This window comes from Pelophylax lessonae, assembly GCF_965119305.1.
Source record: "Pelophylax lessonae genome assembly, chromosome: 3".
NCBI lineage: Eukaryota > Metazoa > Chordata > Amphibia > Anura > Ranidae > Pelophylax > Pelophylax lessonae.
In genome coordinates, this window is record NC_138770.1 from 550,452,173 (window position 1) to 550,469,580 (window position 17,408).

The window sequence follows — 17,408 nt, forward strand, 5'->3', positions numbered from 1 at the left end:
TTCAGCTCTAGAGAAGCCTCGCTTTGAAAATATTCGGAAGATTCCCCTGCTTATGCTGTCCCAGAAGGTAGCCTTTTTGGTGGCTTTCACCTCTGTGCGCAGGGTGTTGGAATTGGCGGCGCTGTCTTGTCGTTTCCCTTATTTGGTGATCCACAAAGGTAAGGTGGTTCTTCGCCCCTGTCCGTCATTCCTTCTGAAGATTGTCTCTGATTTCCATCTGAATGAGGACATTGTGTTGCTTTCCCTGTGTCCCAGGCCTAAACATCCTAAGGAAATTGCGTTACATTCCCTGGATGTGGTTCGGGCTATTCGGGTGTACCTGGCAGCTACGGAGTCTTTTGGGAAGTCAAACTCACTGTTTTTGCTTACGGATGTGCCTCTGGAAAGGACTATCAGCTTCACCTGTGACCATTTCTAGATGGATCAGACAGACGGTGACTCAGGCTTAATCGATTAAGAGTCATGTTCCTCCTTTCCCTGTGAAGACGCACTCTACGCGGAAGCTTAGTGCTTCTTGGGCCTTCCGTCATCAGGCATCAGTAACGCAGGTGTGCAAGGCGGGTACTTGGTCGTCGGTGCACACTTTCACAAAATGTTATTAAGGTGGATGTGTTGGCATCTGCGAATGCCTCTTTTGGTTGCAAGGTTTTGCAGGCTGCTGTTTAGGGGGCTTGTTCCCTCTGTGGAGGTGTAATGTTTTTCAGGTGGGCTCCAGTTGTTTTGGTTGAGCTCCTGTTACCTGGTTGGCTACAGTTTAGCTTTGGGAATTTTTTCTTGCTGTTCCCACCCCTCATGTTTGACACTGCTATGGGATGTCCCAATGGTCAAGAAGATCAGGAGCTGTGTCCGTCAATGAACAAAAGTGAAAATGGGATTTTTGACTTACCGTAAAATCAATTTCTCTGATGTTCATTGACGGACATAGCACCCACCCCTCTGTGGAGTTGTAATTCTAAGTTCTGACACTGCTTGTAACAAAACTGAGTACTTATAGCAGAGATAGGGAGTATACCTCCTGGGACTGCCCATAGGCATAGTCAAGTTATTTTTCTGCCTAGTGTCCTACTCCTGAAGGGGCAGTATAACCCAATGGTCAAGAAGCTCAGGAGCTGTGTCAGTCAATGAACATCAGAGAAATGGATTTTACAGTAAGTCAAAAATCAAATGTTTCCTACAAATGACTTGATATTAAAAGTGTACACCATCCCATTTCACTTTCACTATCATAGTTAGTAAGAGAATATACCCTTTGTTGTAGTTCAGCAAATCTAAAATAAAATGTACTGCATTCTCTTGCTTCAGGGTCATCTGATGTTGGCCAGGCTCCTTCCAATGCAATTACCTTGAGGGGACTAGGGTATGTATTAAGTAGCTAGTCAAAACCTGATACACTATTCTCTTCACTGTCCTTCTCTGAAAATGATGGGTGCCTGGATCTATTGTGGAGCCACTGTCTTCAAACCACTCCTTCTCCCCCCAATATGTTTAATGAAGCAGAATATAGTGACTTTTCTGCTGAATGAATAGATTACACAGCAGGCGCTTCCATTGCAAGCCCAGGTTTCAGCTTAACAAGTAACGCAATATAAATATGCATTCCAGGTACAGTACATACCATACCATTATTTTTATTTTGGATATAATGGTTATAACTTCTGTCAGAATTTTTTTTACATCTGTGTCCCATTGCATTGAGATTCCCCTTCACCTCCCGTCCCATAACCACACAGGTAGTGAGAGGAAATCCCTGAAAATTAAGAGAATTCTTTGGGGACCCCCAGGTCACCAGAATTAGTGTCCCAATTGGACAATTTCCCCTCTTCTGGGGACAACCCAAATTTTAGTATTTTCTTTTACTTTTAATAATAAAGGTAAACAGTACAAATAGAGAGGGTGAATCTCCCCTAACGGGTACACACACAGCAAAAAAAAAATGACAGAGGTTCTAATCACTCTCCACTTTTTCCAAAAACTAAAAAAAAAAATTGCCTTTAGTTATACTTTAACTTGAAGAGTTGACTGTTTCATCCTCTTCCCACACAGGCCATTTTGCAGTTTTCAGTGCTGTCACTGTTTGAATGACAAATACTCAGTCATGCATCACTGTACCCATATGAAGTTTATATAATTTTTGAGACATACAGTATAGAGCTTAGAGCTTTTGATGATATTTCATTTTTTTTAAACAATCTCTTAAAAAAACATTGCATCGAGTTTGTATGTTCTCCATGCATTTCCATGGGGTATATTGGAACATGAGAATGTGCAGTGCCATGAAAAAATATTCATACCCCTTGAAATTTTGTACATTTTGTCATGTTACATCCAAAAACGTAAATGTATTTTATTGGGATTTTATGTGATAGACCAACACGAAAGTGTCACATAATTGTGAAGTGGAAATGATAAATGGTTTTTAACATTTTTTACAATTAAATATCTGAAAAGTGTGGCGTGCATTTGTATATAGCCCTCCTGAGTCAGAGTCAATGCTTTGTAGAACCACCTTTTTCTGCAATTACAACTGCAGGTCTTTTTGGGTATGTCTCTACCAGCTTTGCACATCTAGAGATTGAGATTTTTGCCTATTCTTCTTTGCAAAATCACTCAAGCTCTGTCAGATTGGATGGAGAGCATCTGTGAACAGCAATTTTCTTGCCAGAGATTCTCAATTGGATTTAGGTCTGGACTTTGACTGGTTCATTCTATATTCTAACTCATGGATATGCTTTGATCTAAACCATTCCATTGTAGCTCTGACTGTATGTTTAGGGTCCTGCTAGAAGGTGAACCTCCGCCCCAGTCTCAAATCTTTTGCAGACTCTAACAGGCTTTCTTCTAAAATTGCCCTGTATTTGGCTCCATCCATCTTCCCATCAACTCTGACCAGCTTCCCTGTCCCTGCTGAAGAAAAGCATCCCCACAACATAATGCTGCCACCACCATTTTTCACGGTGGGGAGGGTGTGTTCAGGGGGATGTGCGGTGTTAGTGCATATGCCATACCTAGCGTTTTGCTTTTAGGCCAAAAAGTTCAATTTTGGTTTCATCTGACCAGAGCACCTTCTTTCACATATATGCGTCCCCACATGGCTTCCAGCAAACTGCAAACAGGACTTCTTATGGCTTTTTTTTCAACAATGGCTTTCTTTTTGCCACTCTTCCATAAAGTCCAGAGTGGAGTGCATAACTAATAGTTGTCCAGTGGACAGATTCTCCCACCTGAGCTGTTGATCTCTGCAGCTCTTCCAGAGTTACCATGGGCCTCTTGGCTGCTTCTCTGATTAATGCTCTCCTTGCCCGGCCTGTCAGTTTAGGTGGACTGCCATGTCTTGGTAAGTTTGCAGTTGTGCCATACTCTTTCCATTTTTGCATGATCGATTGACCAGTTCTCCGTGAGATGTTCGAAGCTTGTGATAATTTTTATAACCAACCCTTATCCACAACTTTATCCCTGACCTGTCTGGTGTGTTCCTTGGCCTTCATGGTGTTGTTTGTTTACTAAGGTTCTCTAACAAACCTCTGAGGGCTTCACAGAACAGCTGTATTTATACTGAGAATAAATTACACACAGGTGGACTCTATTTACTAATTAGGTGACTTCTAAAGGCAATTGGTTCCACTAGATTTTAGTTAGGGGTATCAGAGTAAAGGGGACTGAATACAAATGCACGCCACACTTTGCAAATATTTATTTGTAAAAAATGTTGAAAACCATTTATCATTTTCCTTCCACTTCACAATTATGAGCCACTTTGTGTTTGTGTATCACATAAAATCCATGACAAAATGTGGAGAATTTCAAGGGGTATGAATTTTTTTTTCAATTCGCTGTATGTGTGTAATTGTATTTTTTAAGCAAGGTGGGCACTCATGTGAGATAATCTGTATATATACTCTATAAAGTGATACTTTTTTTGTTCTTTTTTTTTTTTAGCATTCTAGAAAAGTGGAAAGGGATATAGTACAGCTGTCTGCTGTGTTGGGCATCCTGGCTCTGTGAAGGACATGAATCAGTGTCTGGAAGATAACAAGTGGGATGCAACACCCTAAGTCAGTGGTTCTTAACTCCGGTCCTCAGGACCCACTAACAGGCCAGATTTTAAGTATTACCTTGGGGAGATGCAGACTAGAATACTGCAATCACTGAGCAGCAAATTATATCACCTGTAATGTATTTCAGTTATCTTGAAAACCTGTTAGTGGGTCCTGAGGACAGGAGTTATGAACCACTGACCTAAGTGGTATAGAAGAGAACTGCATGGTTTGAATATTGGCTGGTAATGGTGGAGGTGAAAGACCCTATGGTTACTTTCTCTGCACTGGGACTCGTGAAACCAGGCTGTTAAGGCCTTCCCATTCCAGAAATTTGCAGATCAACCCACATTGAATTGAGTTTAGACATTGTTTGCTCAGAAGCTTGGACTGTTCTTATAGGAGAATGTATAGTTCTGTTGTTGCACAGCATCTCAAGTTGGGAGTCTAGTTTTCGGGGTGCCTTGTAAAGAGATTATGTGCAAGTCTTTTATGTGGTGCATGTGATGTTAAAAGGTAATGGTTAATGGTTATCTCATTTTTACATGTACCTTTTTTTCTCGCTTAGAATTTTACCAAAGCACGCTACTTTGACAAACTTTGAAAACAAGGTGTTAATAAAACCTTATGGCAAGGCTAAGGTTGTTGTTAATGGCGTCCCTATTGTCATGGACACTAAACTGCAACACCTGGTAAGCTATTGAAGGAGTTTTGGGTTTAAATTATGACATGTTTATGCCATCCTATTATATACAGTATCTCACAAAAATGAGTACACCCCTCACATTTTTGTAAATATTTTATTATATCTTTTCATGTGACAACACTAAAGAAATGACACTTTGCTACAATGTAAATTAGTGAGTGTACAGCTTGTATAACAATGTAAAGTTGCTGTCCCCTCAAACTAACTCAACATACAGCTATTAATGTCCAAACTGCTGGCAACAAAAATGAGCACATCCCTAAGTGATAATGTCCAAATTGGGCCTAAAGTGTCAATATTTTGTGTGGCCACCATTATTTTCCAGCACTGCCTTAACCCTCTTGGGCATAGAGCTCACCAGAACTTCACAGGTTGCCACTAGAGTTCTCTTCCACTCCTCCATGATGACATCACGGAGCTGATGGATGTTAGAGACCTTGCGCTCCTCCACCTTCCATTTGAGGATGCCCTAAAGATGCTCAATAGGGTTTAGGTCTGGAGCCATGCTTGGCCAGTCCATCACCTTTACCCTCAGCTTCTTTTGCAAGGCAGTGGTCATCTTTGAAGTGTTTTTGAGGTCGTTATCATGTTGGAATACTGCCCTGCGGCCCAGTCTCTGGATCATGCTCTGCTTCAGTATGTCACAGTACATGTTGGCATTCATGGTTCCCTCAATAAACTGTAGTTTAGCACTCATGCAGCCCCAGACCATGACACTCCCACCACCATGCTTGGCTATAGGCAAGACACACTTGTCTTTGTACTCCTCAGCTGGTTGCCGCCACACACGTCTGACGCCATCTGAACCAAATAAGTTTATCTTGGTCTCATCAGACCACAGGACATGGATCCAGTAATCCATGTCCTTAGTCTGCTTGTCTTAAGCAAATTGTTTGCATGCTTTTTTGAAAGTCTATTATCTTTAGAAGAGGTTTTCTTCTGGGCGACAGCTATGCAGACCAATTTGATGCATGGTGCGGCGTATGGTCTGGGTACTGACAGGCTGACCCCCCACCCCTTCAACGTCTGCAGCAATGCTTGCAGCACTCATAAGTCTACTTCCCAAAGACAACCTCTTAATATGACGCTGAGTACGTGCGCTCAACTGCTTTGGTTGACCATGGTGAGGCCTGTTCTGAGTGGAACCTGTCCTGTTAAACTGCTGTATGGTCTTCGCCACCGTGCTGCAGGTCAGTTTCAGGGTCTTGGCAATTTTCTTATAGCCTAGGCCAGTGATGGCGAACCTTGGCACCCCAGATGTTGTGGAACTACATTTCCCATGATGCTCCACTGCACTGCAGAGTGCAAGAGCATCATGGGAAATGTAGTTCCAAAACATCTGGGGTGCCAAGGTTCGCCATCACTGGCCTAGGCCATCATTATGTAGAGCAACAATTCTTTTCTTCAGATCCTCAGAGAGTTCTTTGCCATGAGGTGCCATGTTGAACTTCCAGTGACCAGTATGAGAGAGTGAGAGTGATAACACCAAATCGAATACACCTGCTCCCCATTCACACCTGAGACCTTGTAACACTAACGAGTCACATGACACCAGGGAGGGAAAATGGCTAATTGGGCCCAATTTGGACATTTTCACTTAGGGGGTCTACTCATTTTTGTTGCCAGCGATTTAGACATTAATGGCTGTGTGTTGAGTTGTTTTGAGGAGACAGCAAATTTACACTGTTATACAAGCTGTACACTCACTACTTTACATTGTAGCAGAGTGTAATTTCTTCAGTGTTGTCACATGAAAAGATATAATAAAACATTTACAAAAATGTGAGGGGTGTATCACTGAGATACTGTGGATGGTATAAGGTTACTTTTTCAGCCTTTTTATTTGTCATATAGATTTGGATATGTCATGGAATGGAAATAAATAAATCACTTGACATACTGTATGTTTATTGAAATCATGTGACACGGGTAAGGTTTTTGTGTTTACAGTGAAAAATATCTGCAATTCTGGAAAAGAAAATGTTTATTATTTAAACCTGTTGATATTTGATCATTGGTTAAGGGGTATTACTGTGGTTTTCTTTAATATAAACTCTTATGTCCCCAGGACCGTCTAATCCTTGGTTCAAACAGTGGATATCTTTACATTGGGTTTCCAGCTGAACGTGGCTCTGAGGACATCAGCAAGTTTGACTATGATTTCTTTCAGTCTGAACTGGCAGCAGCAGAGGGTTTTAGTGTAGATAAACTGGGTATGCATCTCTTCCTTTCATAATCAGAGTAATTTATATATTATGACTTTGGCCTGATTAAAGTGGTTACAAAGTCTGGACAATAAAGGGGAAGTATGGGGTTTATCAGATGAGACTACCATCAGATAGTCTCAGGCAAGACAGAAGAGAGAGACCCGTGGATGGCATATAAATGAAGGAGACAGGGGAAAAAGGCACATAGCGTAACCCTGATTTAAACTAAAAAGGCTTTATTAAAATTCCACTTACATTAAATCCAATATAAAGGCGCATATCAACAATCATGAAGGCTGTGGAGAGACACAGCCTTCACGATTCAGACACACTCTCTCCACAGCCTTCACGATTGTTGATATGCACCTGTATATTGGATTTTATGTAAGTGGAATTTTAATAAAGCCTTTTTAGTTAAAATCAGGGTTATGCTATGTGGCTTTTTCCCCTGTCGCCTTCATTTATATGCCATCCACGGGTCTCCCTCTTCTGTCTTGCCTGAGACTATCTGATGAGTGACCTTACTGGATCTTGTGCATCGGCTCTGTGAGTTGTGTTTGCGGCCAGTTCATTAGGTTGAATGGCCATGAACTTCTGGTAAGCAGCTATTTATATACCATTCTGACCAGGGGTGTTGTCCTTTTCCTACCTCACACTGGGAAGACCCCTCCGGGACTGCTAACATCTGCTGGGACTTATGGTGCATCTTTTGGGTGTTTTATCTTCATTGGTTATGGACTCTTATTTCTTTATTTGTGTACCATATTTTCCGGTGTATAAGACGACTGGGCGTATAAGACGACCCCCCTATTACATGATCTACCGGTAATACTTATACTTAGGTTACTTTGGAGATATTATACTTGGCGTATAAGATGACCCCCCATTTTTGGGGGATTTTTTTGAGTTTCAAAAGTAGTCTTATACGCCAAAAAATACAGTACTTTGTTATTTTATGGTCACAAGATTGTCACTATACTATATATACCTGTTATGGTGATGCTTTTTATTTAATTTTTTTTGTAATAATTTCACATCACTTATTTGATAGCGCTGCACGCTGTACTATCCATTGGTGTGATGCTGCAGCTTTCCCATGCAGGCTCTAAAACTGAGAACTGAGTGATCATATGACTGCTGATCACTCAATTCTCAGTCTGTTTGTAGCATAAAGGAGTGGCTGTCAGTCACCACTCCCTGCTCTGCTCCTCCAGCACTCACTTGAGTACCAGGCTGTAGATGGGGTGGGAGCAGCTGGCTATGGCTCTCAGACGTGTGCTGAAAGGAGGAGCCAGCTGTCAATTAGGCAGCTGGGTGGATCCTTTTATTATTGTCAGGATACTTTTAGCCTGGATAGGCTCTGCCATGTCAACTGGAAGGGGCAATAGCCCGCTATAAGCTGACTCTGGGTCACAGAAGAGCAAAAAAAAGGGCAGTCCTGTGACCCACAATACAAGTGTAACCCATATTTCTGCTCCTCCGTGTCACTTCCCCTAAAACAGAAACATTAGACAAGTACAACATTTTGTGCCTCTCAGGGACTTTTCTGGAGAAATATCTCTGCTAAAGTTTTCAAGTCTGTACTCCAGATAAGGCCATCACAAGTGGAGCCCTCTCTCCTAGTTGGATTGTCCAATGTATTTTATATTTTGCAGAATGCAACAGAAATAGGAACACCCTAAGTTCAGTGGGAACACCAAAAATTCCAAAGTGGGAGTAAACGGAGACAGAAAATATGAGAGGGATGTGTCACCATTGGAATAACCAAGAGATATAAGAAACCAGCAGGTGACACAGACTACCAGACTCTGGATATATCTTAATGTCTTTTCTGGGGGGACTAGTCTTTTAAAATGTAATTCCACCACCCCCCTCAGTACTCTCAGAAAGTCTCTAAAAGTTTTGCCATTAGACCAATTCACACTTCTACAAATCTAAGCCTACCTACAACGAAATTCAAACCATTCCTTTGGGCTACCCATTTTAGCCTGGTCTTACTGGACCTCAACTTATCCTAAGGAAAGGGTATCACTATCCTATATAATCTCATTCAATCTAAAGCAGCATTGTGAAATCCTCTTCCCTACTAAAATGGGAGCAAGAGTTGGGTTCTGTATTCTCAGATTTGGAGTGGCTAAAGGCCATATACTACAATTCATCTCATACCAAGTGTATAAACTTCTGGGAAGTCTCTGAAAAATAATCCATAGGTGGTATTTAACCCCAGTATGTTTAGCGAAATTTACAAACATAGATGGCGACCTTTGTTGGAGAGGCTGTCAAAGAGTAGGATCCCTGATACATACATTGCAGGATTGTCCACAGCTGAAAAGTTTCTGGAATAAGACATTCACACTCATATCTGAGGTTACAGGTTCCACTAAACCCAAGGCTGCATTAGCACTACTCCGCATAGGATTAGGCACCTTCCCAACAGAGTTTAGGCCCATGGTCTTCCATATCCTATTCACTGGTAGATTGGTAATTCTTAGGAAGTGGAGAGGCTCCTTGGTACCTAACATTTCCAATGCTAAGACTCAGATGAACCTTACAGTCACCTAAAAGCATTGCTTAGCTTTCCAACTTGGAAGGCTAAATCTAATTCCATAGAGATTGAGATCATTGGTTCATAACTCAGGCACCAAACCTAAATAAATATACACTGGTTTAAAAGATGATTCCTAGGCATTTCCCAAGCCGTCAGACCCAAGAGAGTTCACTTTACTATGCCTGGCATCTGGACTACTATCCAAACCTTAAATCTTCTTGGTTAATACCCATCACCCCACTATGCATCTTGGCTATTTTACATTTACTTTACTGATCTTGTAATAGCGATTGTTCTGTATACAACAAGCGCTTATACAACCAATTTTTGATTCACTGTTGGTTCTATGCTACAATGATGCAATGTTTTATCTACTTTGTAACATTTATATGACAATAATTATTATTACATTTAAAAAAAAAAAGTTATTCCACCTACATAAAATGAAATCAAGTTGCTACATAAGCAATTTTGGTATTTTCTGCAGACACAAAAATTACCTATTTCTTCTGTAGTCAGCTACACATTTAAAACTGCTTTGCAGCCAACTCTGGTTTCCTTGTGCCCATGTAAACTGTGACAATAATGTAAACTGTGTAAAAGAAAAAGGGTGCGCTGATGTGTGAAAGGCTGCTCCCAGAATAGTGATGAATAATATGTGTAAAGTGAATGGTGCGCCTTCCAAAATAGTGTAAAGGTGATATACACTTAACATAAACAGTTAATCATAATATAAACCTCCTTGTGACATGAGAATGGTGATATAAAACTCAATAAGATAAAAAATCAAAATTGAATCAAAATATATATCACAATGTGTAGTGAATTATCCACAGTCCATATGTGCAAAAAGTTCACAAATAAAAAGAAAATATAATAAAGTTCTTCGTAGGTTCCTGTGGTAACAAATATGTGAAGTGATGGAGAATCCAAAATATAATCAGTGTAGTGATGAACAACTGGTTAAATCCCTCCACCTTGTGAAATGACTCCTTACCCGGCGGATATAAGATAAGTGCCTTCGAATATATTCTTGTGTATTAGCTGTACAAATCTCGACATATATTCTTGTGTATTAGCTGTACAAATCTCGACATAAACACCTCCACTCGTGCACCAATCCACCAGTGTGAAAACCAATATAAGCCTCTTACCAGACACAGAAAAATAGACAGCTTTATAACCAACGGCTGAAACTGGCAAAAAATCCTCCTGTCTCTCTCAATGAGGGTAGATGGTTAACGGCTCACACGATGATTTGGCAGCATATGTAAAAAGTGTAGGGAAGCTGATAGTGCATTACCTCAAATGATTTTTATTTCACAAAACAAGATTGCACTTACATGATTCAAGTTGGTACAGGCAAGACGAATATTCTTACAGGCAGAGGATCTCTGTATTGACTCGTGTCCGGCTGCAGCACGGACTGCGAGTGACACAATGACGGCACGCCTCCCTCCTGACGCGTTTCCTCCAATAGGGCTTCGACTGAATTCCCATTCTCAGTCGAAGCTCTATTGGAGGAAATGCGTCAGCGGTAGGCGTGCCGTCATTGCGTCACTCGCAGTCCGTGCTGCAGCCGGACACGAGTCAATACAGAGATCCTCTGCCTTTAAGAATATTCGTCTTGCCTGTACCAACTTGAATCATGTAAGTGCAATCTTGTTTTGTGAAATAAAAATCATTTGAGGTAATGCACTATCAGCTTCCCTACACTTTTTACATATGCTGCCGAATCATCGTGTGAGCCGTTAACCATCTACCCTCATTGAGAGAGACAGGAGGATTTTTTGCCAGTTTCAGCCGTTCGTTATAAAGCTGTCTATTTTCCTGTGTCTGGTAAGAGGCTTATATTGGCTTTCACACTGGTGGATTGGTGCATGAGTGGAGGTGTTTATGTTGAGATTTGTAGAGCTAATACACAAGAATATATTCTAAGGCACTTCTCTTATATCCGCCGGGTAAGGAGGCATTTCACAAGGTGGAGGGATTTAACCAGTTGTTCATCACTACACTGATTATATTTTGGATTCTCCATCACTTCACATATTTGTTACCACAGGAACCTACGAAGAACTTTATTATATTTTCTTTTTATTTGTGAACTTTTTGCGCATAAGGACTGTGGATAATTCACTACACATTGTGATATATATTTTGATTCAATTTTGATTTTTTATCTTATTGAGTTTTATATCACCATTCTCATGTCACAAGGAGGTTTATATTATGATTAACTGTTTATGTTAAGTGTATATCACCTTTACACTATTTTGGAAGGCGCACCATTCACTTTACACAATAATGTAAACTGTGTATAGAACAATTCCACAGATATGATTTCCTGTTCATGTGGATGGCTAACTGCTTTTCTTAACTCTCCCATGCTTATCTCAGAAATCCCAGCAGTGGATTAACAGTCTGTCACTTTGTTGGGGAGCAGCAAATCTGCAGCCCCTAGGCAGCGGTCTTAATATTTATCATGTTTCTCATTGATCTAAGCCCACTTCTTTCACCTTATTTCCCACCCTAGCCTGTAGTGTTCTGCTGCTACATCTGGCATATGGTGCCATTCTGATATTATGTGCCTGGTTAGATGCCAAGATGATAAGGGCTTTTTTTTTACACCTCTCATACAAATACCCCTGTAATGGAAAACAAGTGAAGGAAGTGGGCATAGAGAGGTGTGTTTGAGGTGCACATGCAGACTGATATGAGGATCAACAAGGGGCAGGGCTGCAAGAGGGGTCACTGTCATAAAACAGGCTGGACAGCAGCTGGCAAGAACTCCTGAACCCATGATAGGCTAAAAGTGTGGTCAGAGACAGACCACGATTAACAATTGAGGAAGCAGGCAGAAAGCAAGGCAGAAGGCAGATTTGTGGTTTTAAAGCAGGCCGGGGAAGAAAGGCAGAGTTGTGGTCTGGAGGCCGAGGAAGAAAGGCAGAAGGCAGAGTTGTGGTCTGCAGGCCGAGGAAGAAAGGCAGAAGGCAGAGTTGTGGTCTGGAAGCAGGCCGGAGGCAGAAAGCGGAGTGGTGGTTTTGAGGCAGGTTGAGGTCATACCAGGAATTCAGCAGAGAAGAGCTGTAGTCAGGCACTAGCCAAGTCAGCAACAAGCAGGCAAATGAAGAGGAGATCAGAATCAAGCTGTGTTACAACAGGGAATCTGAGCAGAGACAAGTGCAGGAGCATGCCGAGGCAGCAACAGTTAAGCAGATCACAGGAACAGGCTGTAGGGTAACAGCTGAAAACCATTCAGCAACATCTTGGCTTAGCTCTATTCTTATATAGGCTTTTTTATGCACCAAGACTGGTATAAGGTGTGCGTACTCATGTGCCTGCATGCCCATTTGTCCATGCAGCTTGCCCATGTGAATTAGAATGCATATGAATTTGTATGTTCCCACAAACATGCCTGCACACACAACCGTCTGACAAAAAAAAAACCTTGTTCTGTACATTGATGCACGCGCATGTTCTCTTCTGATGCTGCCTTGAGATCTGCACATACATGACCGGGGCTTTGCAGAGAGTTGGGATCCTGTAAAATTGTCCAATTTGTTGAAGTTTAACAAAAAAAATTGTCCAATTTGTTCACATTAACATTAGCCCTGAAATGGTTTTAGGTGAAAGATTTCATTCTCTTTCTTAAACACTGTTCTTTCCTTCTATAGCTATGCCCAGTACCTTCTGTTTGGAATTTTTCAATCTGGGTCTCACAACTGTAAGTGATTTTAGACTGTGGTTGTATTAGGTGGAATCTGTGGGCTGAATGAGCCCCTGGCTTATATGTCTTAGGTACTCCCAACAGTCCCTTTAAAACAATTTTGTTGCTATTTTATAAAAAGCTAAAAAGAATCCCAGTCGGAAAAGAAAAGCATTAATACTTGCTTGTCTCACACATTCTTTGCTTGACTATACATAGTCTTTGCAGTCTGGTCTTTTATGTATTTATTTTTTAATAGCAAGAGAGAGGCTTTAAATATGAGCCTTTCTGGTTCGATTAATTCTTCTTTTCATCCAGGTGCTATAAGCAGTAAAGATGGCAAACCTGACCCAAGTGTCCTGGCTGTCTTTCATGACTATATTAAACTGATGCCCCTGGTAGCTGAAGTAAATCAGATGAGTGAAGAGTTATCGAAGGTAAGCAATGGAACCCAATGACAACAAATAGCTCCTTAGACTATTTGCTTTTAACTATAGTTCTACTGAAAACTTTGGTGGAAGTAATATTAACCTTTTTTCCCTTCATTTGTATTTTTTGGAGGACATTACAAAAGTATACGATACATCTGAATGCCACAACATTTATGAACAGCCAGACTTCAGGAAAGGCTGACACAAGTTTTGAAGATTTTCAAAGAAGGAATGATGAAAATATTGTGTGTGCATTTAGAACTCAAATCCTATGCTTGATGGTATTTTTACATTTTGTGCAGGACCTGAAATTTGAGCTAAAGGTAAAAAATCTGGCTCTGACAGATTCCAGAGGCTATGATCTTCAGAAAGACATTGTGGTAAAAGTAACCAGCACAAAAACCCAACAGGTATCAGTACAATACATGTATGAGTATTTTTCTGCATGCAAGAAAACAGCACACTGCTCAATATTCTATATAATGCTTATAATCTTTTGTACAATTTTTATTCATGTCTTTCATACCATATTTGTGTTTGTGCTTCTTTAATGCACACGCATTGTTGTCATTTCCACTACCATGCAATGCGTCGGGGCAGTGCCATCTTAAGAGCCTTATAGGCCCCTGGGCAAAGCAGTGCACTGGGGCCCCCCTGGCTACACAATCATGCACGAGAATGCATGCTCAGCGCGGTTATTTATATCTTTGATCTTGTAGTATATATTGGTCCCTGTAATATGTATATATTAATGTATATACTCCAGGTAGTAGTTGTACTCTCTTGTAGTATATAGTGTTCCCTGTAATATGTATATAGACTATATACACATTACAGGGACCAATATATACTACAAGAGACAACTACCTGGAGTATATACCTTACTATATACATATTACAGGGCCCAATATATACTACAAGAGTCTCTTGTAGTATATAGTGTTCCATGTAATATGTATATAGTTAGTAAGGTATATAATATACTCCAGGTAGTTGTCTCTTGTCTTGTAGTATATATTGGTCCCTGTAATATGTATATAGTAAGGTATATACTCCAGGTAGTAGTTGTACTCTCTTGTAGTATATAGTGTTCCCTGTAATATGTATATAGACTATATACACATTACAGGGAACACTATACTACAAGAGAGTACAACTACTTACCTGGAGGATAATATATACCTTACTATATACATATAGGCCAGGGACCAATATATAGTAGGTAGTATATCCTCCAGCCAGCCAGGACAGGTAGTAGTTGTCTGACTGTCTCTTGTGTCACTCACTGTCACATCGATTAGATCCCATCATCATACATTGCCATCATTATCACTTCACATCATGCCATGAGAATTGAGAATGAGTTAAAAAAAACTGGCAGGCTGTGGCAGTCTGGCAGACTTACCTTACCTTACACGGCTGCACATGGCATGGGAGGAGGTGGGAGGAGGCGGAGGTGGAGCCAGTCTTCTTCTAGGGTCGACTCGACGGACGGAGCCGGAGGAGAGGAGAGTGAGGAGGAGAGCCGACGAGGAGGAGGATCCACCTCCGAGTCCTCGGCTGCAGCGGCGGCGCTGTGCATCCTGGGTCTGCTCCGCTGCTTACGTCACTGGTTGCTAGATGCCAATCGGGCTGGCCTTAGCAACCAGTGTGTGCAGTGCAGACTCGAGCCACCCACGGCCGCCGCCGAACTCCGGACCGGAGGGGAGGAAGCAACAAGGGGGGGGGGGGGCCCGGACGCCCGGCGGACAACGGAACAGGGGGGGCCCTAGACCACCAGGGAGTGGGACATCACATGCCACCAATCCATCGATCCATGTGGGGCCCCTTGGCAAGTGGGGCCCCCGGGCAACCGCCGGGTATGCCCAGTGGAAAAGACGGCCCTGCGTCGGGGTGTAATTTTACTGCAAATTACATAACTGAATGTGCCCCAAATCTATATTTCAGTTTTCTCTTGTGTTTTTGTTTCTCTTATTATGGAAGGGTAGATGTATTTAAATTGGAGTAGAATGCCAAGAAAAAAAAATAAAGCTTTAATTTTCAATTTTTTTACATTTTCCTCTTTTTATTGTACCATTTTTCCTAACTCCAAATTGCCTCACTTCCTAACACTCTGTCCAATACAGATAGAACATAAACCTCTAAAAAACCTTTTCATTTTCGTAGATAAGTCTACATACCCAGAGGCAATCTTTTATATTTTCTCAGATTAATAATATCATATTTGTTTAATTTGAGGTATGGATGTGGTCAAAATCCAAGTTCATTAATAGGAAGTTTCTGATGGAAGAATTGTATCAGAGATTTCTGGATGGAGACATCAACTTTGACCGTAAATGTGATCCATTCTGGGACCCGGTAGAGGTTATACATTTAGGATCCTCTCACATCTGGCTTCAGTCTTTAGCTTATAGTATGAAGTTGGAAGAACAGACCGAAGTTCTGGATTCCGAAGGGGCAGAGGAAGCCGTTCTCATGATAAATATTACCCCCTGTTCCAGCTGTGGAAGGTACTTTTATGCTCATATTGGTGGGCACAATTATTAAAATGTTTCAAAAGCTTTGGGGATACAAGCAGTGAATATTGTTTAGTTGATCCAAACAATAAATTGTAATGTTGCTTGCTAGCAGCAACCAATAAATACCTATCAGTCTGTCTAATTTTAAATAAACCTGAAGAAGTAAGACTACATACTATACATTATTTTTTTAGTCAGTACTACATTTTGATCACATCACCATACCAGGGCATACATATGAGACATATGTCTAACGCTGGCAATACACTACTTTAAAGTTTAAGTCGTTTTTAAACAAACATTCATGCAAAACTTCTTAGTACATTTAGAGACTTAAAGTGGTTGTAACTCTAAAAAACAAAAACTATTGATCCTGTTCCTTTAAAGCATGTTATACAGCTTGTGCTGTGTAATTTGGCACTTTGTATAATCTAAAATACCTGGTTGATCCTGGCTGTTGAGCCCTGACACTGTGGTCAGTTTACGTGCCTCCGTCATATGCTGCTCTCCTCTATCCTCTCTCCCCCCTCCCTGCCTGTCAACTCCAATCCACTCCCTGGTCCTCCCCTCCTGCTGCTTTCATAACTGTGTCTCATGCCTACAATTTCCCCTGTTATATTAAATGATGTGCCCCAGCATATGTGTTTTTCTAAAAATACGCCACTGTACACGTTTTTTCATAGCACCGCTCAGCGCTCACGTACATCATTTAACATAACAGAGGAAATTGTAGGTATATGACACAGTGGCTTAACAACCACTTTAATGAATGATATTCAAAAAGTACTTATAAATTGTATTTGCTTTTACATTCAATAACCATTAAAAAAAAAAACAAATGTACTTAAAACGAAAAATTGTGAATGAAATGCTACTGATGTATGGCCAGCTGAAGGATTTTTTAGATGGCAAATAAAGTATGCAAGTGCATTTAGCTTACATTTAGATGGTTCTTGCTTCTTCAAAGCTTGGTTTCTGACCATCTTCAAATATTATTCAAGTTGCTTTTGCATTCAACTTGATCTGCATGAGGAGAAAAGCAAATAGATGCTCTTGTACAAAAGCCATAAAGTGACATGTGCTTCCCAAATGGACACTATTTTTAGCACTAATTTTACCAATAATTTTAAAGATACAATATTTGCAGGAGACTTACAAGTGGGAAAAGAATAGTGACCTTCCCATAGCAATTATTCAGGATCTAGCTTTTACTGATTTGTTCTATAGCAAACTAGATTTTTTTTCCCTGCACATGAT

General features: G+C 40.9%; 1 protein-coding gene across 1 annotated transcript in view; it reads left to right on the top strand.

Annotated features, from left to right (window-relative positions):
- LOC309551420 (kinesin-like protein KIF28P) overlaps window positions 1-17,408 on the top strand; it is a gene marked incomplete at its 5' end in the record, with an annotated part of 119,738 nt that overhangs the window by 40,041 nt on the left and 62,289 nt on the right. The window contains 6 exons of the mRNA XM_082251994.1: window positions 1,303-1,357; window positions 4,603-4,726; window positions 6,809-6,953; window positions 13,520-13,638; window positions 13,935-14,042; window positions 15,871-16,142. Of these exons, the coding sequence (XP_082108120.1) occupies window positions 1,303-1,357; window positions 4,603-4,726; window positions 6,809-6,953; window positions 13,520-13,638; window positions 13,935-14,042; window positions 15,871-16,142 (823 nt within the window). The remainder of the gene's footprint in view (window positions 1-1,302; window positions 1,358-4,602; window positions 4,727-6,808; window positions 6,954-13,519; window positions 13,639-13,934; window positions 14,043-15,870; window positions 16,143-17,408) is intronic.